The sequence below is a fragment of the Vanessa cardui genome, chromosome 14 (assembly GCF_905220365.1).
Source record: "Vanessa cardui chromosome 14, ilVanCard2.1, whole genome shotgun sequence".
NCBI lineage: Eukaryota > Metazoa > Arthropoda > Insecta > Lepidoptera > Nymphalidae > Vanessa > Vanessa cardui.
Genome location: NC_061136.1, coordinates 4548671 through 4574945, shown reverse-complemented (window position 1 = coordinate 4574945; position 26275 = coordinate 4548671). Strand labels below are relative to the sequence as shown.

Here is a 26275-nt window from a genome sequence, read left to right as displayed (position 1 = left end):
CGATTTTATGTACTCGTATATAAGAGATATGTTACTGTGATATATGTATGGAGATACGTTTTTAATATCTTCTCATATCATAATCAGTTCCCTTCAGTTCACCCGCATTCTTTACTTTTCTTAAAAAAATAACCGACCAAATTAAGCTGCACGTATTTTAGATCTCGATTAAATAATATATATAATATTTTATAGGTTCAATTTAAATAAACAAAGTTGCGGTCATTGCTTGTACCGATCGTGTCTCTGAATAAAGAAGCAAAACATCAGACAACAACGAACATTAAAGAAATTTAAACCATAATTACATAATTTAGAAGTGAAAATAGCTTGATCGTATCAAGAAATGTGACAAACGTGCGACATAAAACATTGTATAATAATTTATTAGCTTAGATTTCAGCGAACCGCAACAAAACAATCTGTCTCATTAGCCGCGTGCCTTTGAGTAGAAAAAGACAAAAAAATACATATATATCACAAAGACCAGGAGTAGCAACGACCGGTTGATTGCTGTAGGGCCGGATGCCCTTCAAGAGCTTAATTAGTGCTTCTGTTCTCTGGAATCGCCCTTTCGTGGGTTACGGATTGATAGGATCGTCCGATAACGGGGCCCAAATGTATACTCTGCTCTTTTCAAAAGTAATAATACAGATTTAAATTTTCTAAATAAGTAATCAAATAAGGGCTACAATGTTTTATTTTATTAGAAACAATATCAATACAAAATCTTTAAAAGAAGACTGTAATATTTAATAAGTAGTTATATGAGAAGACTGTTGTGAGAATATAATATTTAGTAAAGAACTTTTATAATATATTGTTATATAAATAACGCCTGAAATCTTTCAGACGAACAAACGGCATAAGTTAATGATTGCATTTGAAAACATCAAAACGCAACCAGTAGGAAGACGACATTCATTTTTTTAATTAGGAAACCGGCTTGGTAGAAGCAACCTTCCGTCATAGCTGTACAGGAAAGCATCGGCGATGAGTATTAATGAAGTATGGACACGAAGTCGCTTGTGATGCGTACGCGCACTCAGTCGTACCGCGTATTTCAAACGTTGTGAACGCGCTACCACCCAACGCACTCACGATAAAACGCCGGTTCAATGACTCCTGGAGATCGAAATGAGATATTGTCCAATTGATTTCGAAATATTGACTCATCGATGAATGATTTCGGATTTGATGAGGTGATTAACATTAAAAATCGTGATATTGGATTATTTAAAAACAAAAACAATAAGAGCTTTCTTGTGTTTTAAGTTGGACAAGCATGTTTGTATTATGGCCAGGAAATAATTAACGCGTTATATCATTTTCAAATCAATCAATCATTTTAATTGATGAATAAAAAAATGTGTTAAATTGTGAATATTTTAAAACCTACGTTAACGACAACGATCTATGCAAATGCCTAATTATAAGAAAAATGAAACGAGCCTCATGTTTCATTTTATGCAATACAATTTTTATATAATAATGATTCTTTAAAATAAAAATCGTTAATCGTTATAAAATGTAGTTAGATTATATAGTCGGTGTTTATTAGTCATTACAAAGACTAATAAACACCTTTCATTAAGGCTAGATATGATTTTGGATTTTTTTACAGATGTTACAAATAATCGTCTAGACTGTAGAATAATCGAATAAGATTTATTAAGGAAAAGTCTAAACAAAATGAAATCGATTACTATTTTGGTATTTGTTGCGGTTCTGTTGACGCCAGAAGCTTTGGCGAAGACGAAAAGGTTTTTGAGATTGCAAACAGATCCGTTGTCGAAGACACGTTGCGACTTGATCTGTATTGATGCAAGCAAGGAAACGAAATCTCAGGTAAGATTATACTTATTAATCAATAATGATTCAATTTAAATTACTTCATTTAATATTACCACCCATGTTTTGCACGGGTGTAACTTATTAATGAATAAAAGGATGCTATATAAATATTATATATTGGTATACATATCATTATAAATTTTCCGAAGATTACCGACTACAAACAAACAATTGTAACCTCTTTATGCTATTAAATTATAAAGATAATTTTATTCGCGTACCACCAATTAATAAACAAACAAATAAATTATTAAAAATTTTGAATAATATTGAAATAATAATATGCATCTTAAAAATTTGATTAACTAACTATTATATTGCATAATAATTTTTTTTATTAAAAGTTTCTTTATAAATTTAACGTAATACCTATATGCTTTTTTTATCGTTTGTGTATATATTGATTATCAAATGAAGAACAACATAGAAAGGAAGTATTTACTGAAAAAAAATTTAATTTGCAACATGCATTTAAAATTAATACATTCACATTTAGGGTCATGTTTAATTGTTAATATCCTATTTTATAACTGTAACGCTTCAGTTTTCTCTCAACTGTGTCGATAGTATCCTTATTTATTTACTGCAATTAAAATCTAAGCTTAATCCGCATACTTTGAAATTAGAATTATTAATGATATATATGAAAGTAATGATAAAATAAAATTAGAAATGGTTGAAAATAATAGAGATTTTGTGATTTTATCATGTATCATGTCATATTGATTTTCGACAACGTATTATATTAAGCATAATTGAATAATCTTTTTTTTATATTGCTTATAACAGAATAATTCCGTTCGTTACGCAAAGCAAACGTAACCCCTCAAGTGGTTATCTGGATTATGCGAGGTTCTTACCCACTACATACTATTCGATGTTTTTTTTTATGGTATAGGTTGGCGGACGAGTATATGGGCCATCTGATTGAAAGTGGTCACCTTCACCCATAGACAATGACGCTGTAAGAAATATTAACTATTTCTTACATCGTCAATGTGCCACCACCACCTTGGGAACTAAGATGATTGTTGTTGTTGTTGACCTTGTGTATGTAGTTACACTGGCTCACTCACCCTTCAAACCGGAACACAACAATACTGCGTACCTACTGTTGTTTGGCGGTAGAATATCTGATGAGTGGGTGGTACCTATCCAGGCGGGCTTGCACAAAGCCCTATCACCAAGTCAATCGTCGTTCCAATCGTTTTGGATAAAACCGGAAAGTTAGGAAAACCTACTCTGAGAAGTCAGGACTAATATCCTGACTTCTCAGAGTAGGTTTTTCCTGTCTGTAGGAACCTGCCTCATTGCCGATTTTCTAAATTGTTCCTTGATTCCAATTCTCTCTGCACTGTCTCAAACATATTCGATCAAGCTCTCCTCAAGTGATCTAGATTTACCTTTCGATATTGTCATTTTCCCTTTCGGTTGTTATCTTATTTGTAGGCTGCTGGAAATCTATCTAGCTTTGTTGTTTTCTCCTAGAGTCTGATAGATTCATATTTTGAATGACAGACCATGAAAGCTGAGGTGACTGGTTTCCACCAAAAGAAGCCAGCCTAGTGTACCAGGTTATATAATCATATTGCACTATGGAATTAGTTTGCTGAAAGTTAATATGATTAAGTAAATTTCCGTGTTGCTGGCTTTAAAATAGAGCTATCGTAAATATAATTCAAATACACATATATGTACAGTAAAAAAAATTATTTGAAATATGAATCCTGATTCGGGATAATTAAATTTTATAATATCAAATTATTGTAATTTATGAGATGGTTTTGATAGATTTTATATCCTTTAATTGGTGAGTTATTTCTTACAATAAAATTATTTAATAACATAGTACGATGATAATTGTACTCTGACTTAATCAAGTTATAAAACATTATGATATAATAGTGAAGCAAAGATTTAGTGTCATTCGTAACGCTGATTTGTTTCAATGTTAAGAGATCTGTTACAAAAATAAGGCCATAATATAATCTGGCTTAATCTCATTAAATCGAATAGATAGAAAATCTTCATACATTTGGATGACTTTGTACCGTCCACAAAATAAATGACATTTTGATACCTCATGAAAATAAATGTTCTTACATAAGTCGCTAATTTGATTATGATGTTATTTATAAATAATTTTTATTTTATAATATTCTTATTTTTTAGCTACATCTATAATTTATATGACTAATGAGCATTGATTATTGAAACGGTCGTTTATTATTTAAATATCGAACATTTTGTGTATTAACTATTTAAAAAAACAGCGTACCTACTCTTTTTTCACACAGAAAATGCTCTATATTAATTAACTTTGTTAATATTTATCATCGCCAAAATTGCTAATTTGTAAGTAAATTAGTTCCACTCTTAATTAAATCAGAGCTTGTATATATATTGAATTACCAAGTTTGAAATATTTTTAGGGTCCTTAATGTTATTAATCGATTTTTTTTACAACAAATTACATAGCCAAGTATCTTCTTAAATAATGTCATTTGTTTTTCAATTTATTTTGGGTCCAATAAATCCTCCACGTAAATAATTAATCAAAGTCATTTTTTGGTTAGTGAAGAAGAAAACAGCTTTCTCGTTAAATAAAAAAAAAACTAAAAGATGTTCGAAATTTAAATTATCCAGGAGCTGAGAAAAATTGGCGAAAGAAACTCATCGGTTTTTATATCGAAATGTGCAACTACACGTGATAATGGGCTATAAGTTAATGCAATGACGTTATATATCCTCCTTGGTATTTTAACATGCCTGTACCAGGATACAAGTTTTCAATTCGATGCGATCTTCAACGTCTATCAAATGGTCTATACGGTGCACAGATAAATAAGAAAATGTAGATATAAAACAAAAAATAATAATAATGTCGTTATTGACAAATATTAGTTACGTTAAAAGTGTTTGTGTATAAATGATATTACTAAATGAAAATAATTTGAATTTCATACTCGTATACCTCATTAATAGGCTTAAAAGATTTACAAATGTTTTAATGATCCTTAGTAATAATATACCTTTGCATAATAAAATAAGGAATGCAGTAAAGGCTATAGAAATGATTATGGAAATGACATTAAATACAACAAAAACTTGAAACTTCTGTTGCATAAATATGCCGTATACATTTTGTCACTCAGTTTTTTTGTTAATCACCATGCTATTTTGTATAAGATTTTAAATTAACATGGTTATTTTTATTATTAAAGTTCTCGGGAACAAGACATTCGTAGACACTGTCGAAATATGCAGGTCCACCGAACAAAAATAAAAAGCATGGTAAATATCCCGAAATCAATAACTTTAATATGCTATTTTGGTCACCAAAAGTGAATAAGTTATACGAAATCTTCATTGACAAATCCAACTCGCGCTTGACTGCCTTTTTTTACTAATAACGGAACAGGTTCATGTCTCAAAAATTGTTTTCTTTTACAATAAATTTGAATGAAATATTTGGACTCTGTCACGATATTATCGATTAGATAAATTAAAAGTAAAAATCAATATTTTGTCACACAATATTCGCTAATTTGTCTTATTATTAGTTAGAGCTGGCTAAATTTTGAATCGTTCTGGTGTAATTTGTTACATTTCATAATATATATTGTATATTACATTCAACTGCAATGGAACATATTTTGAGCTGATTTCAATTTAGCTGTTTTATTGTAAATAAACTCAATTACCTACATTTACAAAGACTTTTTAGTCATAGTAAGGCAAAACAAATTGGTATTGCCATAATACTATTTTTTTATTGACCCTTTATGTAATTACGGTGTACTCACCTACATTGTAAATGAAAATATTATCATAATTCATTAAAAAACTAAACTAATTTCTTCATTATCGTTAACGTTCTACCTGTGTTCTTCATTACAACTTCTATCAGTCGCTATATATAATGTTACTGTTTATTTACTACTACCCTTTCCAGCAAGGGAAAAAGGGTCTATATAAAAAGTACAAAGTAAAAAACATGTTTTGTTTTGGGCTAAGGCGCTATTGTTGGGTACAGTTGAGTGACGACAACTGAGTGAATAATCACAATAGAGATTAACCATTTGCTCGGGATATGTTTTATTATAGTCCGTTAATATTACTGAAATACATATTACCTTACTTTCATAATATATGTTTGACAATAGGAGAAGTCTGGAGATAATTTAAGGGTAGAGCCAAAATGACACGGCTAGGTTTACGCTGCAAGTCAACTATCTATTACTAGCCCGGAGCTGTTAAAAGTTAATAACTGTTTATTTGGCTTAATTTGGGCCTGTAAGAAATCTTTTTAGCGTCTGCAGCATTTGAAGCTAGAAACTTACCAACAAGACATCCTATTATGTAAATAATCGAACAAAATATAAAGAAATAAATTTACTGCAAAAAATCTATTCAGGAGGAATAGACGACAATCTTCTGTTAATATCCTTTTTAAAAAATAATAAGTGTAAGAAATATCTTTTACAATGTTTAAAAAAGTGTATCAAATCGACATCGCCAATTTCGAGCTAGCTATTCTGTAGTTATTAAAGAATCATAACAATTGTTAATAGAACCAGACATTATTATTCTTGTTAACTATGCTTTCATTTTGATTAAGAGAAAAAAAATAGTACATATTAAAGGATCACATCACGTACCCGTATTTACCGGACCCACAAATTTACTCTTAAATTCTAATGAGACTTGTGGTTTATTGTAAAATAGTCTTTATCCTATGGGCGTAAGGATCACAATTATGAAGGTAGTTTCGTAGTTGGGTCACGTAGGACTTCAAAGGAGCCATTATGTTTTTAAATGCGAGGACGCTAATTATGTTCTTTTAATGAACCTGTCTGACGCTGAATGTACCTCCTTGCTCTCACGGGCTTTCTACCAAGATTGCTTTACGATGGCTAATGTTTGGTTTTAATCCCGCGTTTCTGTTGCATAATGAGATTCTCATTGTAAGATAATTCATTCAACCATTGTCCCTCGCCTTTTGCATTTCATATTGCTTATCTATTGTATTATTTGGTCGTGACGATAAATTTATGTAAAAAACGAGATAGCTCTTTTAGACGACTTGTCACCTGCTTATATTTCGTACCTAATTATGTACCTACGTTGTTTAAGCTATATTTTATCATGAAATATTTTTTGTTGATCTATAGGTATAATTAATAACTAAGCTGGCTTAAATAGATTCGTAAACCAGTTTGAATATAATTATATAACATTATTTAATCTTAATATATACCTACAAGGTACTTTACCGGTGATAGGGCTGATTGCGGGCCCGCAAGGTGGGTACCACCTATTTATAAAGTGTTTTATTTTGTATTTTTGTGTTCCGATTTGAATATCGATTGTATCCGAGCAATTTTAGGCACAATACACATTACCAGCATACGAGTTGTGAAATCCATACGATTCCTTCGAGTGGCAATTTTGCTCATCCATCTTTAACAAGTTGTAAATATACGGAACAGATGATAGTTTGAAAAGACTCTCACTATACTATAACAGATAAAAAAGATATGATTAGTAAAAACGAACAAATACTTTGCCTTACCTTTGACTGTTGAACTGTGTCTAATTAAAAGAGAGATCTAGTTTTTGTTTGCGTAAGCGTGAGACTATTCTCACACACACTCAATAATTATGACGCGTTAGTAATTTCAACTTCCAAACACTAACAAGTGAAGAATTTAACATGTTTTCTTATCAAATACACGTAGCCGATTAACTATGGAATAAAATATTATGGAAAGAATATCGCATTATTCAATATTCCTAAAATAGTTTTTGTACGTATTAATTTAAAACGTATTTATATCGAACAATACTCGATGATATATTTCGACAAAAAACCACTATACGATTTTTGTCATGCTCTTTTTAGCGATTAGTTATCCAATCTGATTCTCTGTTATATTGTGGCTCCAATTATATAATTATACACAAATACTCCACATCTTTTTAAACAGTGTCGCTCAACATGTCGCTCCGAAGAACGGAAACCAGGAACATGCCCCAATGGAGACAATCCGAGATGGATGGCTGCTTGCGTCGAAGCCTGCAACCAGGACTCACAATGTGATGGTACTCAGCGTTGCTGCAAACATGGCTGCAGTTCCATGTGTAGCGAACCAGTAGACCTTTTGAACTTACCAGGTAATCATACTTATAACTTTAATAAGGTTTCTAAAGTTAAAGAAAAAATACTTTCAATTATATAAATACTCGTAAACAAGCTAAAAGTTAAGTGGAAAACGATTGATATTTTATAGCCTTAACAAATATTTATCACTTGCGGATATTTAGTCCAAGATAATCGATAAAATAAATGCACTTGGATTAAGTATTAGGTTATCGTTATCGCAATATCATTCATAAAAGGGTCAATTAGTCATGATTAAGATATATTTTCAAATAAAGAATTTGTTCAATAATTGAAGAAAGATAAAATGTTTGTTAATCTTTCAACAGAAAGTAGTTCATTGCTTAACGGAGTCAAATCAAATAAGGCTTAACAAAGAAAAAAATATGTAGGACAGAAAGTAGACTACTTACTTTAATTATTATGATTAGAAAAAATAAAGCAATGGACTGTTTAATGTGTTACAAAACTGTTATTGCTTAAACAAACAAAACGAAATGAAATGAATGCTTAAAAAGAAACTAAATCAACGGTATAAAGTAAATACTAATAATTCATTGCTCATTAAAGTACATGTTCATGTTTAGGCTTGCCAGCTCTCCCAGCAATGGATGAGGTAAAAGAAAGGCGCCGTGCTGTACAAATTAAGTGGTCGGATGGCGTAGGGGACGCAGCAAGAGCAGTTCCCGGTAGAGTCTTGTACATTTTAGAAGAACAACACCATTTAGGACCAAAGTATGAAGAAGAAAGGCTTGGGGATTGGAATCTTATACTGAGGACCAATAAGTAAGAAAACTAACGTCTTAAAATATTGTTAGTTGAAAATTAACGTCATACATTTTGTAAATTACAGGCATTTGCTAATCTATTGACTAAGCTCTGCTAATAATGAACAAAGCTTGCTTGGGTTTTATTCATTCATAAAATATGCAAAGTGCGTCACAGATTTACGTCTATTTAATCGCACCTCAAGTGTACAAATATTGTCAACTGCTTATCGTTTATTAAAAAATTATCATTCGGAACATCACCAATCAAATATATACACAACTTTGCTTAGATGACTTGTGCTTTTATAAAAAAATATATTTACATATTCTGCAATATCATTATTAATTCAACGCGTTGTCTCTGTACATTCAAAATTATTAATGCATTGTCTGATTGATAGATTTCAAAATGTATTACTTTGTATGAAGGTCAGAGACAGCATGGACATAAATAACACTCATAAAGCCATAACAGAGAACAAGCTACTATGCCAGTTCCGGCACAGACACTTGAATCGGTAATCGAACCCGGATACCAGCCTTCAAAATAGTCCGTGTTATTAACTTATTTATTCTCCTTTGTTTACAAGATTATGATCAATTATAAAAACTTATTGAAACATCGTATATGTGTAGAAACATTACAATTTGGCGATACGGACTTCAACTAATCAATACAATATTTGGTTTAATTCCACTTTAATTTTATATTCTAACTGACTTTAATTTAATTAATAGGAGTTCTATGCTATTACAGATCAGTACAAATAATAGCCACTTAAAATATATATGTAATATATATATTTTAGATGTGTTATTCTCGTTAGATGTAAGTTTAATAGAGATAAAATTAGTATTATTTCCTTTCTTTAATATCAAAAATTTGTGAAACATGCACTATATAACTATATAGTAAATTCGAATTATGTAATTTGTCGTAATTTTATTCGTCTTGTGTATATTTTTATATAAAATTACTATAGCGTTATACTATCTTCAAGTGGTAAATGACAATATTCATTAAAATACAAGTGGTCATTAAATGCAAAATTGCTTTCTATACACTTTTCCTCGTTGCGTGCATTAACCGGAATGATGATGCATGTTGCAAAACAGATCATATCGAACCATTTGCTTTAGTACCTGGTAGTTTCGTAGAAACGAATTTTGAAAACAATTTTTTGTTAACTATTTGTTTAAACTCATTGTGCTAGAACGTCAATCAAATTGATCTTAGCTTATATTTTCAGTTAGGTTTTGTATTCTTTGCCAAATGCCGATTACTATTTACCTAAGTTTATCCTTGGTAGTAATAATTGTTTTGTTGTTCATTTGTTTGGATAATGATTTCGAATTTTTAATATTTGATTGTTATTTTTTACGTTTATTTAAAACATAATTATCGATAATGTATATCAAGTTTATTGCTCTAAAATATATTTGTGTCTAGGACAAAAGTGTCTCTCCGAAATCTTCTGAAACCCGGTCGATGGTATCGTTTTCGTGTAGCTGCCGTTAGTTCGTCTGGCACACGAGGATACTCTGCACCAAGTGCTCCGTTCACCCCGCGTAAGGGACCAAGGCCGCCACCTCCACCTAAGAAACTTAAAGTATTACCCGTGAAATCAGATAATGGTAAGAAACATATGACGTTTTGCAATCCTATAGTATTATTTCACTCTAGCTTACTTACTATTAAATAACTTTAAAAGTAAAAGAAAATAAATCAATCAAGTTACCAGCATTTGTTTATATATAAAAAGACTAACTATTGAGTTTCTTGCCGGTTCTTCTCGATACAATCTTCATTCCGAACCGGTGGTAGCTTCACTAACATATTTTGTTAAATGACGATTCATAAGTGCTTGCAAATTGACATTTAAACTATACATTTACAATTTTTTTGTTTATAAATATATCAGACGGCTTAATCTTTACGTTTACTACCTAAGTAAATGTATCATTAATATTATTAATTTCAACAGGTACTGTAACAATAAGACTAGAATGGAAAGAACCTCGTTCTGATTTACCGGTAATGCGTTATAAAGTTTTCTGGAGCAGACGAGTACGAGGGCTAGGAGGTGAATTGGATTCAGTTCTTGTAAATCACCAAACTGTTCCAAAGGTACGTCACTAAAATGTCTTTCAGCCTTGTATTTGTAATTTTCTTTACTATTTATCTACAAATACTTTATATAATAATATTTTAATAATTATTATTAATTATTAATAATATTTTTCTGTAACTACCGAGGTGATATTTCTAATGTGTTTTAAATATTAATAACTTTCGGGGAGAGAACTGTTTATTCTTGACACAGGTTATTTAATTAGCCTAGCTAGGATAGCCTGTACTTGATCAGTGTTTCTTTAGATTACTATGTTATAATACATTGATACAATACATACAAGATTATTTTTGTATGGAATAAATAAATAATAATTATTATTATGATTATTTTGGAAAATTCCTTTCTAACCCTGCATTAAGAAAAAATTCTGAGAAGTTTATTCACTATAGTTATATTTTTTACTTGGTGGTAGGGCTTTGTGCAAGCCCGTCTGGGTAGGTACTACCCACTCATCAGTTATTCTTCCGCCAAATAACATTACTCAGTATTGTTGTGTTTCGGTTTGAAGGGTGAGTGAGTGTAACTACAGGCACAAGGGACATGACGTCTTAGTTTCCAAGGTTGGTGGCATATTCACGATGTAAGGAATTGTAATATTTCTTACAGCGTCATTGTCTATGGGTGATGGTAACCACTTACCATTAGGTGGCCCATACACTCGTCGGCCAAACTATATCATAAAAAACATTCAATAGTACCCATTAACACTTAATTTCAGGATCAAACTTATGTAGAAATTAGCGACTTACAACCAAATTCGATGTATTTCCTCCAAGTCCAAACAATTAGCTTATTCGGCCTCGGGAAACTGAGAAGTGACAAAGCGGCGATATTTTACAATACAACGAGCGCAACAGAAGGTAAAAAAACATCGCCTTAATGCAATTTAAACATTATTTTCATACTCACATCATGTTTTAGTTATTTGGTTAATTGGAATATAATTGCACGAAAAAAAATTGTCAGGAAAACACGCATGTTTCCTAATAAGTGCGTTTAAATATTTATAAACTTTTTACCACTAGAAAACGTATATACAATATTCGTTGCTATATGCGTTTTCTAGTTATACTTAGTTACTTAGGTAACATTACCTACGTAACTATACCTGTTATAACATGCTTGTAATGAAAATATATTTTTTATAGAACATCCACCGGAAGCTCTTACGAAGAGAAAAGACGAAAAGAGTATCAAAGGTGTAAAATTAAACAAATTCATATGGTTGGATCATAAAATTAAAGCGAAAATTTCATGGGAGCCCGGATTTCAATCCAAAGGCCGTAAAAGGTAAACAAATCGAATTCACTTACTGTATAACAATTTCTAGGGCTTTGTACAAGTCTGGGTATGTACCATCCACTAATCACATATTCGACCGCTAAACAGCATTGGAGAGTGACATAGTTTTAATATACAAGGGACATAATATCTTACGGTGACAATGTTTATGGGCAGCGATGACCACTCACCATCGAGAGAATTGGATACAATTATTTCAGCATACACCTACAAATTTCATAAAATCAGTCAGCTCTTATAGTTAAGTACATTAAGACAACCTCTATATAAGCGATCTTATGCCTACTTAAATAAATATTGTACTAAAACAAACGAGAAGTCTAACTCTTAAAGATTAAGATTATATTTAACATTTTTGCCAACTCATTGTTTACTATCATATAGTAATTATTTAAAAAAAAATAACTAGGATTGTTGGTTTCACTAATTTACATATATTTATTACAGGTATTTCGTGCATTGGAAAATCATAGCATGCCAACACCCCGTTAAGGAATTGAAGGAGTTATCCGCAATTACCGAGGTTTGTAAATTAAATTCGTTGATTAAATCAATTACAAATGTATGAAAACAATACAAAAAAAATATAGTTATATTAAAATATAGATATAACACACAACAATTTCTATAATACTTTGGGATATTCACAAACACTACATAATAAGCATCTGAGTATTTAATAATTACGATTATATTATAATTAAGGAAGCTGATATTTTTGGTCTGCAACAATTCATGTTACCTTAACCTGATATCTAAAACGAACAATTCAATCTTTTTCTATTGTTGTTATTGATTTTAGAGTAAGTATAATTTATACGTTACGATACGAGATAATAGAGTAGTAGGTAGAGTAATAATTAAAATAAAAACGATCGATTACTAGATAAGGATTATGATAATAGGTATTCAAATCATTTAAATGTCAGGGTCTGTAGCGACTGTAAGCCGTTGTTATGTATAGGGAAACGTAACGCAGTAAAGTTACGGATATTTACGTAGTTAAAATTAAATGAACTTTTTTTTTTATAGAATTATACTAAATTGTTTTTCCATTTTCAGCAAAACTCGTTCGAAATTTACGAGTTGGATTATAAATGCAAGTACAGAGTCAACGTTAATAGGTCCTGGAACACAAAAACTCCGGATTCGGAATTCATTCTGACCGTTCCTCAATGCGAATATTTCAAGAAGAAAGTCAGCAGCACGACGGTTACTTGCTAAACTTAGTAAATATTACAAAATTACTTGTGGACCTAAATGTGATATGGCCTAAATCCGGTTACGACACATAAACGGTCAAAAAAAAGTAATAAAAGCCGTGTCTATTATTTTACTTAAATACTTTTTGGGACACTCACATTCATCGCCTGTAGTAAAATAAGAGATGTATATTTATTTAATTCTAGGCTAATATTCAAAATAGACTGTTATAAAATTCATTATAGAAATAGTATTAACATAAAAATATGCCATTGATTTTATAAGAGATTTTATAAGTAAAAAATAAAGAAGGTGTTGATGCTGTAGTATATACATTGTACCTATAATATTTTTTACTATCCATAAGCTTAAAATAATAATAAATGTCATAAAAATCTTGTTTTTATTTATCCCCTTAATATTGTCTTAATACTTAAATTTAATTTTAATTACCTTAATTTTTTGTCTTTTGTTGTTTAGGAATTATATATTTATATTTCGGTCGGCGTAAATGATAAAGCAACCATGATAAGCTTTTGTTGTAATGGGTACATTGCGCATGCCTAGTAAAATGACTACAAACTCGAGTTTTTAAAAGCACCAATTCTTAATACGTTAAATCGGATTATTTCTTTTTTTATACCGTTACGAAAACATAGAAGATTGAGTGTATGCATAATCTAACAACAAAATTGCTGAATGTCAAGTCAAAACGATACAAATGGGAAAACATATATGACGATTTTTTTTCATATGGCAGCACTGTATCGAAATGCCAGGTTCAAACTTCAATCCATACAGTTGAATCTTGCAACCCTTGGTAAATGTCAAAAGTAAATAGAAAATAAGAGATGGGAAATTATTTTACGATGATTTAACTTTTTATTCTAATATTAATTAGTGTGCACGTAATTTTAATAATCTTTTACTGTATATCTTCAACGTCGATGTTTTTATTGTGATAAAACGTATTTACAAGTTTTGAAAAAAATGAGCGAATAAACGCAGTTTTTCACCTTTTATAATGCACAATTTGCGTCTAATCACCGTTTATTGTACTAATTTTGTAACTAATGCACCAGATAATTAAATCCAGTATAATTTAGTGTTTATTATAAACTTAGAACTTGTAATATTTAGATAAATTCACCCTGGGCGTAACCTTTTAACTTTCGGGGTTGAGGCGACGCGAATATGATATTTTTCGCGTTTTTCTGAAATATAGTGTATTGTGTTAGTGGTAAAAATGGCTGAAGACGAGGTCCTGTTCGATGATGTATATGAGCTATGTGAAATTATTGGCAAGTAAGTGGTACTTAAGACTCCTTATCCCATATCATTGATTCACTTTAAATTTGTTGTTTACCATTTAATTATATACTTACATTTCTTTAAATAATCATAAATATTTATTTAAAATTATCAAGTAATATTTCCTATAAGAATCTTCTTTAATATTTTAATACATTTTTGAATTGAATAACAATTTAAAGCAATAAGGTAAAAACAGAAATATGTTTTGAAACAAAATTATTAGAATTAATTGAAAATATAGGCCATTTGATTTAATAACATAATATCAATACAGGTAATTTAGGTCACAAAAAATAATTGAAACCCATATTCTAATAAGATTCTATTTGATTTCATGTAAAAAAATAATAATAAGATTTAAATCTATTAGCCATATTTAAAACAATCTAATAATTGGTTTAATAATATGGTTATCTATTCAAAATAAAACAAAAACCAATTTTTAAAGAGACTATGTCCTATCTATTTCATAATCTAAATATGTAATAAAGTAATTCCTTTTTTAAAAATTCAGGCAAAAGCTTAAAAGGAAAAGGCAATTTAGGTATCCATAATTATAGGGTAATTTGGTTTAAAATTTTGTAACATATAATATAATATAAAACCACTAATATTTTTTTTTTAGTACAGAACATGTAATTTTATGTAAATTATATTTTTTAATGTAAAATGTATTTTGCAAAACAAGGTCAAAATTACAAACATTTTTGATAAGAACACTTATACTAATGAATGCTTATGGAATTGTTAAAATGACTTCAATCAGCTTCCTTTTGTATTGTTTATTTATCTTTTATATTTGTGTCCTAACTACAAGTATTTTTTTAATAAGGGGACCATTCAGCCTTGTTCGTCGATGTGTGCACCGGCAAACAGGACAGCAGTTTGCCGTGAAGATCGTGGATGTCGCTCGATTTACAGCAAGTCCTGGATTAAGCACAGCTGGTAATTTAATTGACTGTTTAATTTAAATCTTAACCAATTATTTTCTTTTATTAATATATGTATCTCTTTCTTAAGGTAGATTGTTTTATTAGAATGTTGTAAAAGTGATTAATATAGATTCTTGTAATCTTCCTTACCAATTTCTTTAATTTCGTAAAATGTTGTTATTTCTTAGACAATATTATTGCAATAAGTAAATTATTTGTGTTCCAATAGTTGCTTTTCTTAATGCAATCCAATATATTTACAAGAAGTAGCTTCACATGAAACTGTCATGTTAATTTTGATACATCACAATTAAAAAATTGATACTAAATATTTTACTATTACTTTAATTTTTAATAATACACTTAACTTTAAGTTAATAAAATAGTAATGAAGATTAGTTAATAAATAAAACTTATGACTTATTTATATAATAGCATAAAAGAAATTAATATTTAAAAGTATTAAATCACTGTATACAACAATTTAACACACATAAAGTTCATCCCGAATATATTTATATGGTATTAATGTTAATATTTTATTTATTTCTCTTACAGACTTAAAAAGAGAAGCTACAATATGCCACATGCTCAAACATCCTCACATTGTGGAGCTTCTAGAGACTTACAGCTCCGAGGGCATGCTGTACATGGTTTTCGAATAGTAAGTATTTATTGTGGAAAGTTATGATTTATTGTTTGTTATTAAAAAGGAAGAAATTAATAAATATGGAATATAATAATTGCGGCACATGGCTGTTTAAACAATAAAATTAAAAAATAATAATTCAAAAGGTTAAAACATGATTATTCTTATTATTAAATATAATATGTTATGTGATTTTCTTTTAATGAATGTCAAATTTAAACTTCATTTCCTTCGTTAGATATGAACATGTAAAATATCAAATTGCTTCATGAAATATTCTTTTTATTACAGTATGGATGGATCTGATTTATGCTTTGAAGTGGTTCGTCGGGCCACTGCTGGTTTTGTCTACAGTGAAGCAGTGGCATGGTATGAATTATGATCAAACCTTAAAAATTATTTAAATAAAAGTAAATATTTTTAACATAAACTTACTTTTAACTTAGGTTATTTGCGTAGTTGTATATATCTCAGATGGATTAGCACAGTTAAGGCATTATGAGCGTCTTTGAGTGTGAATTATATTAGGTGACATGAATGTGCTATAGGCTTATTATATTATCGTGTTCTGAAGAATTTTTTCTCCTATGCAGCCTAGTTGCAACAAAAGTTTGTGTAAGGCTTCCTCAACACTTTAATGAGATAAAACAGATTTTGTATAGTTAGCTCAGACAGACTACCAGTCGTTTGTAAGCATTTATTTTTCTTAATGGGAGTCAAGTGCAACTCCGTTTATTTCTAAGCCAAATGATTAATTATTTTAACATTGACTATCACAAAGTTACTTTCACATATATATTTCTAAAGTCATAAACAAGAAGGTAAACAATAATCTAATATTTTAATTTATTTATTAAATTAATTTCCACCTATTCATAAACTAAAATCCTATGACTTTTTTATAAGTATGAAATATTCATACTATAGTACGATTTTTAATTCGAGTCAGTAAAATGACAAGTGCAACTGTCACTGATACAAAAAAGGGTTACCCGCTACAATAATGATGTTCGGCAATCAATAGACTTCGACTTTTAGTCATGCTTTATTTTATTAGGTATCAAAGCGTTTTTTTTATTGTAAATTAATACATACCGTATTAAATAATACGATTTTAGAAATATGGACCTTAGCTGTGTATTAAAATTTCTCACTACAATATTATTACAAAGCTGGGAAAAAATGTGTAAAGAGGTTCAGAGGAATTAACACTAAAAAGTCAGGAAAATACAAGTAATTTTATATTTATTTATAATAAAAAAAGCTTTGATACTTAATAAAATAAAGCATGACTAAATGTCTATGTCTATTGATTGCCGAACAGTATCAGTGACAGTTGCACTTATTATTTTACTGACTGGAATTAGTAATAGTGCTTTAGTCGAAATTCCCAAAATTATAGTCGAGATTCTTTCACATCACTATTTATTTGAGATTAAAAACCTGCAACACTGGAAATGTCATTTTACTGACTCGAATTAATAATTTTACTATACATTTATACTCATTACAAGATTATATTGCTGATTTTGAAATTTGAACTTAGTATACCGCATATACTTAGTATATCGCTTTACAGCGTACAAATTTATAAATATGATATATGATATAATATAATATTTATAAATTGTATTTATTTGATATAAACTCATAATGTAAATGGTTGAAATGAGTAACTATTGAGTTTCTTGACAGTTCTTACAGATGCATAACTCGAAACTACCAATTTTTAAACAATCACAGCGCCATCTGTTTTGTGGCAACATTGTCGGATATAATTGCCAGATAATAAATATAATGTTGCCATCACTTCATAATGCAAATAAGTGAAACTCAAAACAGATTTCCATATAAAAATAATTTTCTAGAATGATATTGGCATCTGAAATTAGTAACCTATAGAAGAATTTTGTAATAAGTTTAAAACGACACAGAGATTTTTTTCTAATATATTAATAAATTTCAAAACAATACCAAAAATTTCGGAGTATCAATTAAATTTAAAAAAAAACAACAGACATTTTCCATATTTTTTTTAAACTTGTATAAATATTGAGTGTGGCTTGCCTTGAAGTGTGATTAAATAGCATTACTTCTATCGTTATAATAAATATCTAGTATGCTACTAACTAAATAGCATTACAGTATGCTTGTATGATCATATCGGATTGGTAGTTCCTGAGATTATAAGCTTAGCGTATGTAACAGATTGAGTCGAGATGGCCCAGTGGTTAGAACGCGTGCATCTTAACCTATGATTGCGGGTTCAAACCCAGGCAAGCACCGCTGATTCATGTGCTTAATTTGTCTTTATAACTCATCTCGTGCTCGGTGCTGAAGGGAAACATCGTGAGGAAATCTGCATGTGACAAATTTCATAGAAGTTCTGCCACGCATTGGAACCAAATGTTCCAAACCTTCTCTTCAAAGGGAGAGGAGGCCTTTAGCCCAGCATTGGGATTTTACAGGCTGTTGTTGTTGTTGTTGTATGTAAGAGATATGAAGTGTCACGATGTGCATTTGTTTCCAGTCACTACATGCGCCAGATCCTGGAGGCGCTCCGCTACTGCCACGAGAACGACATCGTTCACCGCGACGTGCGGCCGCACTGCGTGCTGCTGGCGGGCCGCGACAACTGCGCGCCCGTCAAGCTCGGCGGCTTCGGCGTCGCGGCGCAGCTGCCCACGCCGACCGCGCACCGCGCGCCCCCCGGTGAGCGCTCGCACCAACAACAGCCTGTAAATTCCCACTGCTGGGCTAAAGGCCTCCTCTCCCTTTGAGGAGGTTTTTGAAACATATTTCACCACGCTGGTTCCAATGTTGGTGGAATGCACATGCGGCGGAATTTCTATGAAATTTGTCACATGCAGGTTTCCTCACGCTGAGCACGAGATGAATTATAAAGACAAATTAAGCATGAAACAGCGGTGCTTGCCTGGGTTTGAACCCGCAATCATCGGTTAAGATGCGCGCGTTCTAACCACTGGGCCATCTCGACTCTATCGAGCGCTCGCATCACTATGTATAATGCTGCTGCCAGATCGGAGTCGCCGCGCGGCCGCTGGTCGGATTGCACTCGCTGAGCTGTACGTTATACAGATATGTACGTCAGCTAAAGGGTTTTAGCGACCAATAGCTTTGAAAGGCGCGATAGAGAGCTATCTCTATTGGTTGTGTAAATCGGCAGTAATCGGTTTTACTGAATTTGTCGATGCTACATCTAAGTTGAGTTATACTATACAAGCCAAAAACTGCTATGACAAATGAGCGATAGTATTGGATGACTTGATTAAGTCTGCCAATCAAATCTGCAGTTGTGACTTAAACGACTGCCACCAATCCATGACGAAGCAGATAAAAAGCAAATTGTTTATTTGATATTTTATCAGTGTTTCAAAAAGTAGATATGTCTATAAACTACCCGGATGACAATTAAAAGTTAGTATATTTTAATAGGTTGGTACAACAATTCATGGACTATTACTAGCCAACCTGGGTACCAATGATACTTGATTGGTTAATTTGCGTACTTGATCGTTGTTTTACTATCGACTCAAATTCGACGTAGTAACGAGTAATGTTTCACATGCTTTCATTAACTTGGCCTGTATATGAATCTATGTATGAATTATTGTATATGTACGAATATTTAAGTATCTTTGAAAGTAACGATATTTTAAATAATTTCCAGTCATCAGTCCCAGATTAGTATTAAAATACTTGCCTACTAGATATACATATACGATTACCATATGTCTACTAGATATACATATACGATTTATAGGTATAAGTATATTGTATATATAGCTGTAATTATGTGGAAAACGATATATTAAATATTACTTTATGTATATATAAAATGTTGATAAGTATTCCATTTGTGAAGCTATTGACATAGTTAAATTGTGCACAGAACTGGTGATGGACAATCGACCACTAGTGGGTCCTATGGGCCAAGCATATCTCAAATCAGATGAGTATGGTAAGACTTCCGCGGCGAAGCAAATTGTGCCCTAACTGCATGTATATAATGTGCAATATTCATCGGCACAAGTTTCACTCATCATCACAAACTAGGTGTCTCATAAAACAGACATGTCTAGTGTAATCACGTTAATTTTACACGATATTAATTATGCATTAGCACATTCACTAAACACTGTGCTCGTGATAATGTTAAATGTGACCTTTGTTCTAAATTTAAATTTAATTTTTTTTTAAATATTTGGATTTAACTACCAATTAATGTGCCACACATGTGACATATTATGCAACATTAGTTAAAAAAAAAAATAAAAATAAACAGCTTTTATCACTACAAGCTTTTTATAACTATAAACGAAAGATTTTCAATTTCGACTTAAGTTAAATTAGTCAAGAATGAAAAGTATGAGTTAATTCCAAATATTTTTTTAAACATAATTTGTCGTCATTGGCTTATATGTAAATAATTAAAAAAAAAACTAAAACGTCAAATAAATAAATGTGATCCGTTTAATAGCTCAAGTACAAAGCTAAATAAACATATGTATTGTTATAACTGTGATTGTTTATGTCATTCTTAGATCTGTGTATTTAACGCATAGGGTTATTTAACTTAAATAATATTTATTTAATAAAACATAATGGCACTAATGCTTACCACCCAATTTAAATTCTCATTTTATTACACGCATTCGTTTAAAATTGAATTTGATACTTTGAAATTGGGAGTATATATTATTTAACTTGTATAGGTCGCATTGGTACTCCGCACTACATGGCGCCCGAAGTAGTGTCGAGTCAACTGTATGGGAAGCCGGTGGATGTATGGGCAGCTGGAATATTACTGCACGTTTTGCTCGTGGGCTATTTGCCCTTCACCGGGACAAGGGAGCGGCTTTTTGAGGCTATTTGTCGTGGAAGATTACGCGTAAGTGGTATAAAAGATAATAATTATAGTGTCGATGGTCGATTAGTGTGTACACTGGTTTTCATGGGTACGTCACTCCGAGGCCCCGGGTTCGATTCCCAGCAGAGTCGATGTACAAAAAGTTCATTAGTTTTCTTTGTTGTCTCGGGTTATAATTTTCCATAACACAAGTGCTTTAGCTACTTTCATTGGGATCAGAGTAACGTATGTGATGTTGTCCAATAATAAATTATTTATATTCTATGAAAATGTATAAAAAAAATTTAATCAATAGTAAATATCTAACAGTTTTTAACTCGTAGGTTTTAAAAGATTCTCATTGCTCTAGTTACCGGTTAATAAAGCAACGAATCATGAGCTTAATGGTTCGATCCGTATCGGACTAATTTGTTTAATTAATTTCCCCTTTTAAGAATTGTTCAGTTACCGTTTGGAGTTAAAAATTTATTAGTCTTTGGTAATTTGGTGAGCAAGTACCAATAGTCCAAACCATCAGATCGCCATATTTTATTTATTTATTTATCGGACTCAAAATTTTTGGCACATAAAATTTGCGTTGCTTAATGATCATTCGTTCAGGAATAGAATCAATGCAGCAATCTTAACGTATGTTTCAAGAAGGAAAACTATTTTAAAATTCACATTGATTATAACAGATATTTCAATTGCAGCTATTACAACCTTAATAATAACATATGTGCCCAGGATTCGATCATCTTTTATTAACGAAATATGTGATAAAACCACACATATAGCTGAGTGCATACATATAATCATACATAATTTTCGTCGTAGTTTGATGCACCTCTTTGGGACGACATAAGCGATGCTGCCAAAGATCTCGTGCAGCGCATGCTGACGGTCGACCATACACAAAGAATTAATATACAAGAAGTTCTAAACCACCGATGGATCAGGGTAAGTATTTTTATAGTTTTTACGTAAAAAAATAAATCCCAAGTATTTGTGATGCAAACACATATAGTACGACACAACTTAGATGTCGCATCGGCAAAATTCGTTAAACCGATCACATCCGAATTGAGTACGCTATACCAAATTATCAATATTTATTTCTCATGCGAATGTGATCTTTGCACAAACGTAATAACTTATAATATCATATGACCTAATATATGACGCGCCGATTTACATGCACTTGCTTTCTCTGACGCGTGAATGTGTAACGACGAATAGCTTCGAATGGCGCGATAGGGAGCTATTTCTATTGGTTGTGTAAATCAGCAGTAATCGGTTTTATATTTATTCCATTGCATTTTCCGATGCTACGTCTAATTTGTGTCGTACTATACAAGTATTTGTGTGTACTGTATATACATGTTAGTGGATGTTTTAAAATTAGAATTAAGGTAAAGTGATTTCTAGAAAAATGTTTTTGTTCGTCGCCGTGGGGCTTTGTGCCAGTCCGTTTGGGTAGGTTAGGTTAGCTACCTTAGGTAAGGTTACCACCTACTCATCATATATTCTACAGTCAATAAGCGATAATATGTATTGTTGAGTTCATGTTAATATTTCTTATAGCGCCAGGGACACCATAACTTAGTTCCTGGTTACTAGGTGATGTAAGGAATCGTTAATATTTTTACGGCAGTGGTGACCACATACTATATTTTGGTTATGGCTAAATTGCTCATGCACCTACATTCCAGTATGTATATCTCATATACAGGGTTATTGGTAATTTGAAGTAAATAGGGGTGACTATTTGCAATAATTTTAACCCCCATATGCATAATCCAAAAGTGACCCATTTTTGAGTAGTCACCCCTATCACCTCCTAACGGATATACGTCGAGTTACCAATAATAATGTGCCGATTTGTAAAACGAAAAGTACTAATAATATCTTCTTATATCGTAGCTGCCAAAATTATAATAAAGTTTATTCGGACATTGATATATTATTCGAAAAAATGTATTCTTTTAAAAATAAAGTTAATAATATTAATTTATGTATCAATTCATAGTTTGTTCTGACGTGTATAAATGTTTTGCCTGTTTTGTTTATATATATATATATATATATATATATATATATATATATATATATATATATATATATATATATATATATCCCGCAAACAATTGGCCGTCCACTGAAGGCGAAAATACATTTAAACTGGCGTCCGTATACCGGACGCCACTTTTTTAGCCGGTGGTACTGAGGTCCTATTCATCCTAGCTAGCCGTAGTACAAAAATCGACGGAAGGTAAAAGTCGCTTAAAATAGTTGAAATAAAATATTGAAAAGTTCCCGAAGAAATCACCGCGCAGGTGAGGCGCTGCCGCAGCGCGTATATCGCACACAGTATATCGAGGGGAATTCCTGACTACGGATTCGCTTGTTTGGCGTCCAAAATTGCGACGTTGCCGTCTCGCTCATTTCACTTACGACTTGCATAATACCTATTCGGTGCTTGATTATTGTTTGTTTTACATCAGTGAGTAGAAATAAACTGTTATTGGAACTTATTTAATGTTTATTAAATATATTAATAATGAATATATGAATTCCCGAGGACTTCGTGGAAGAAAAATTTTAAATATTTTACAATAATTAATATTTATATTCATTATTCATAATAATAACATAAAGTATGTCTGTCTGTCTGTTATCTTTCCACGATTAAACTGCTGAACCGATTTAGATAAAATTTAGTATGGAGACATTGTAGAGAAGAACATAGGATAAATTTGTCTCCAAAATCATACCCTAACAAGATAAAAAAGGAAAGTAGAAAGAAAGGATAGTTTCCATCCACGAAATCATCCTCTAAGGGACTAAAAGGGGGTGAAAGTTTGTACAACATCTATATCAATCGTGATTGGTATCTGTACTGTTAAATCTTCTGTTATTCGTGATTGGTAGTTTTTATTATTCGGTGTAAATAAACCGGCGTAAAGCTTAGTACTTTGTACAAGCGCCAAATAGCCATATACAGACGTCTAATAGCTGTATACGGACGCAAAATAGCTGTATACGGACGCAAAATAGCTGTATACGGACGCAAAATAGCTGTATACGGACGCCAAATAGCTGTATACGGACGCCAAATAGCTGTATACGGACGCCAAATAGCTGTATATGGACGCCCAATAACTGTATACGGACACCCAATAGCTGTATACGGACGCCCAATAGCTGTATACGGACGCCCAATAGTTGTATACGGACGCCCAATAGCTGTATACGGACGCCCAATAGCTGTATACGGACGTCTAATAGCTGCATACGGACACCCAATTAAAAAAAAATTATCAAAATAAACTTTAATTAAGTACGCTTTAACAAACACTTTTGAATCGTCATTTTACAATTAAGTGAAGCTACTGGGGTTCGGAAAGTAGATTCTACCGAGAAGAACCGGCAAGAAATTTAGTAGTTACTCTTTTTCAACATTTAAAAAATACAAAGTCGTGTTAGTTAATACAATTATATAAATTAATATATCCTGCTAGGAAGTCAACAGGTATTACCTCCACGCTTTTTTATCATCTATAAAATCTTGTTTCGAATAATATGCTTTTTTACCAATGTATTTTTTACAAACGATTTGAATTTACGAAACGGCAAAGTTAAAAATGTCTGCGGAATTTTATTATAGAATCGGATACCTTGCCTCAAAAAGGATTTATTGACTTTGCGGAGTCGGAAACTTGGCGTTATAAGTTTATCATTAGTTCTAGTGCACGTACAATGATGATCACTGATTTTATCAAAGTGATCAATGTTGCTGTGAATATACATAATATTGTTGTAAATATACTGTGACGGAACAGTGATTATTCCTACTTTGTTAAAAACATCCCGAAGAGAGTCCTTAGCTCCATGATTATAAATAAACCGGATTGCTTTTTGCTCTTTTGTAAAATAAAGACAGATCCAATATCTGCAGCGTTACCCCAAAATAATATGCCATATGACATAATACTGTGAAAATAAACAAAATATACTAGACGAGCGGTATCAACATCAGTTAGTTGTCAAACTTTTCTTACCGCGTATGTTGCGGAGCTGAGTCTTCCTTTTAGGGATGATAAATGAGGACTCCACTGAAGTTTGGAATCCAATTCTATTCCTGAGAACACCGCAGTATCGGCTACATCAAGACGGTCACCGTTTCAAGTTATCTTATAATTATGCTTTGTAACATTGGGTAGGGTAAAAACTACACATTTTGTTTTTTGAGCATTCAAAACTAAATTATTTACTGTAAACTAATTGTGTATCTGTGATAACGCACCGTTCATGTCGTCATAGTCAGTTTTTTTTGTCAACCTTTAAAATCTGTGAAGTATTGTCAGCAAACAACACTATATCACAAATACCTTTAACATAGAAAGGATGATCATTTATATATACCAGAAATAGAAAGGGACCCAAAATTGAACCTTGTACGATAACATAGTGATCTTGAGGCATACAGTATTATTTGAGGTGGTACTATGTGGCTGCAAGCTACCAACTATAAAATGAAAGCACTGTTCCCAGTAAATTCATTTTATTATAAGTACTATCATTTAATTATTGTACATATAAAAATTGGTAGGTAGACATTTAGGACATACAGGAAAAATAAAACACAGGAGATAACAAATACAACAACAAAATAATATGATAGAGAGGACATAATTATTCCGATGAAGTTTTATGGGCAGAGCCACGAAAATGAGAGACACGATCATATTTACGCAAACCAAATATGAATCTAATTTAGAAATTTTGAAATTGCCCGAGTTTTTCGCTGATCCTCCGTGAGATGTGTATAACAGTCGTCGGCGTAATCCAGGATAGGAAGCAAAAGATTAGTATTTACATATTATAACATATTGGGCATCCGTATATGTATAAGCCGTACGAATATTGGAACAAAATAAACGTTGAACTATTTGTACAGAACAGCGATAGGAAAAGAAAGAGACAACAAACCTAAAGCTGGCAACGTCGCACTTCCAAATACAGTCCATCCTGTGAGGACGCTAAATAATCGATGCCATGGGTAAATTATGATCAATATATC

The 26275-nt window shown here is 31.5% G+C and overlaps 2 protein-coding genes across 9 annotated transcripts in view; both read left to right on the top strand.

Moving 5' to 3' along the window:
• Positions 1-1029: 1029 nt before the first annotated feature.
• LOC124535297 (anosmin-1) lies at positions 1030-13826 on the top strand. Its single transcript, XM_047111473.1, has 10 exons — positions 1030-1202; positions 1625-1848; positions 7845-8031; positions 8605-8803; positions 10238-10422; positions 10773-10915; positions 11641-11782; positions 12071-12212; positions 12672-12747; positions 13287-13826. The coding sequence occupies exons 2-10, from the start codon at positions 1693-1695 to the stop codon at positions 13446-13448; spliced, it is 1392 nt and encodes a 463-aa protein (XP_046967429.1). The 5' UTR covers positions 1030-1202; positions 1625-1692; the 3' UTR covers positions 13449-13826.
• Positions 13827-14226: 400 nt separating this feature from the next.
• Positions 14227-26275, top strand: part of LOC124535062 (peripheral plasma membrane protein CASK) — a 311619-nt gene continuing 299570 nt past the window's right edge. For 6 of the 8 annotated variants that reach the window (XM_047111104.1, XM_047111102.1, XM_047111101.1 and 3 more), the window contains exons 1-8: positions 14254-14732; positions 15574-15686; positions 16232-16337; positions 16614-16691; positions 18853-19034; positions 20236-20304; positions 21059-21234; positions 22030-22152. In XM_047111104.1, the coding sequence (XP_046967060.1) occupies positions 14674-14732; positions 15574-15686; positions 16232-16337; positions 16614-16691; positions 18853-19034; positions 20236-20304; positions 21059-21234; positions 22030-22152 (906 nt within the window). In that variant the 5' untranslated portion in view covers positions 14254-14673. Of the gene's footprint in view, positions 14733-15573; positions 15687-16231; positions 16338-16613; positions 16692-18852; positions 19035-20235; positions 20305-21058; positions 21235-22029; positions 22153-26275 lie in introns of all 8 variants that reach the window. The other 2 variants (XM_047111099.1, XM_047111098.1) reach the window with 2 other exon arrangements.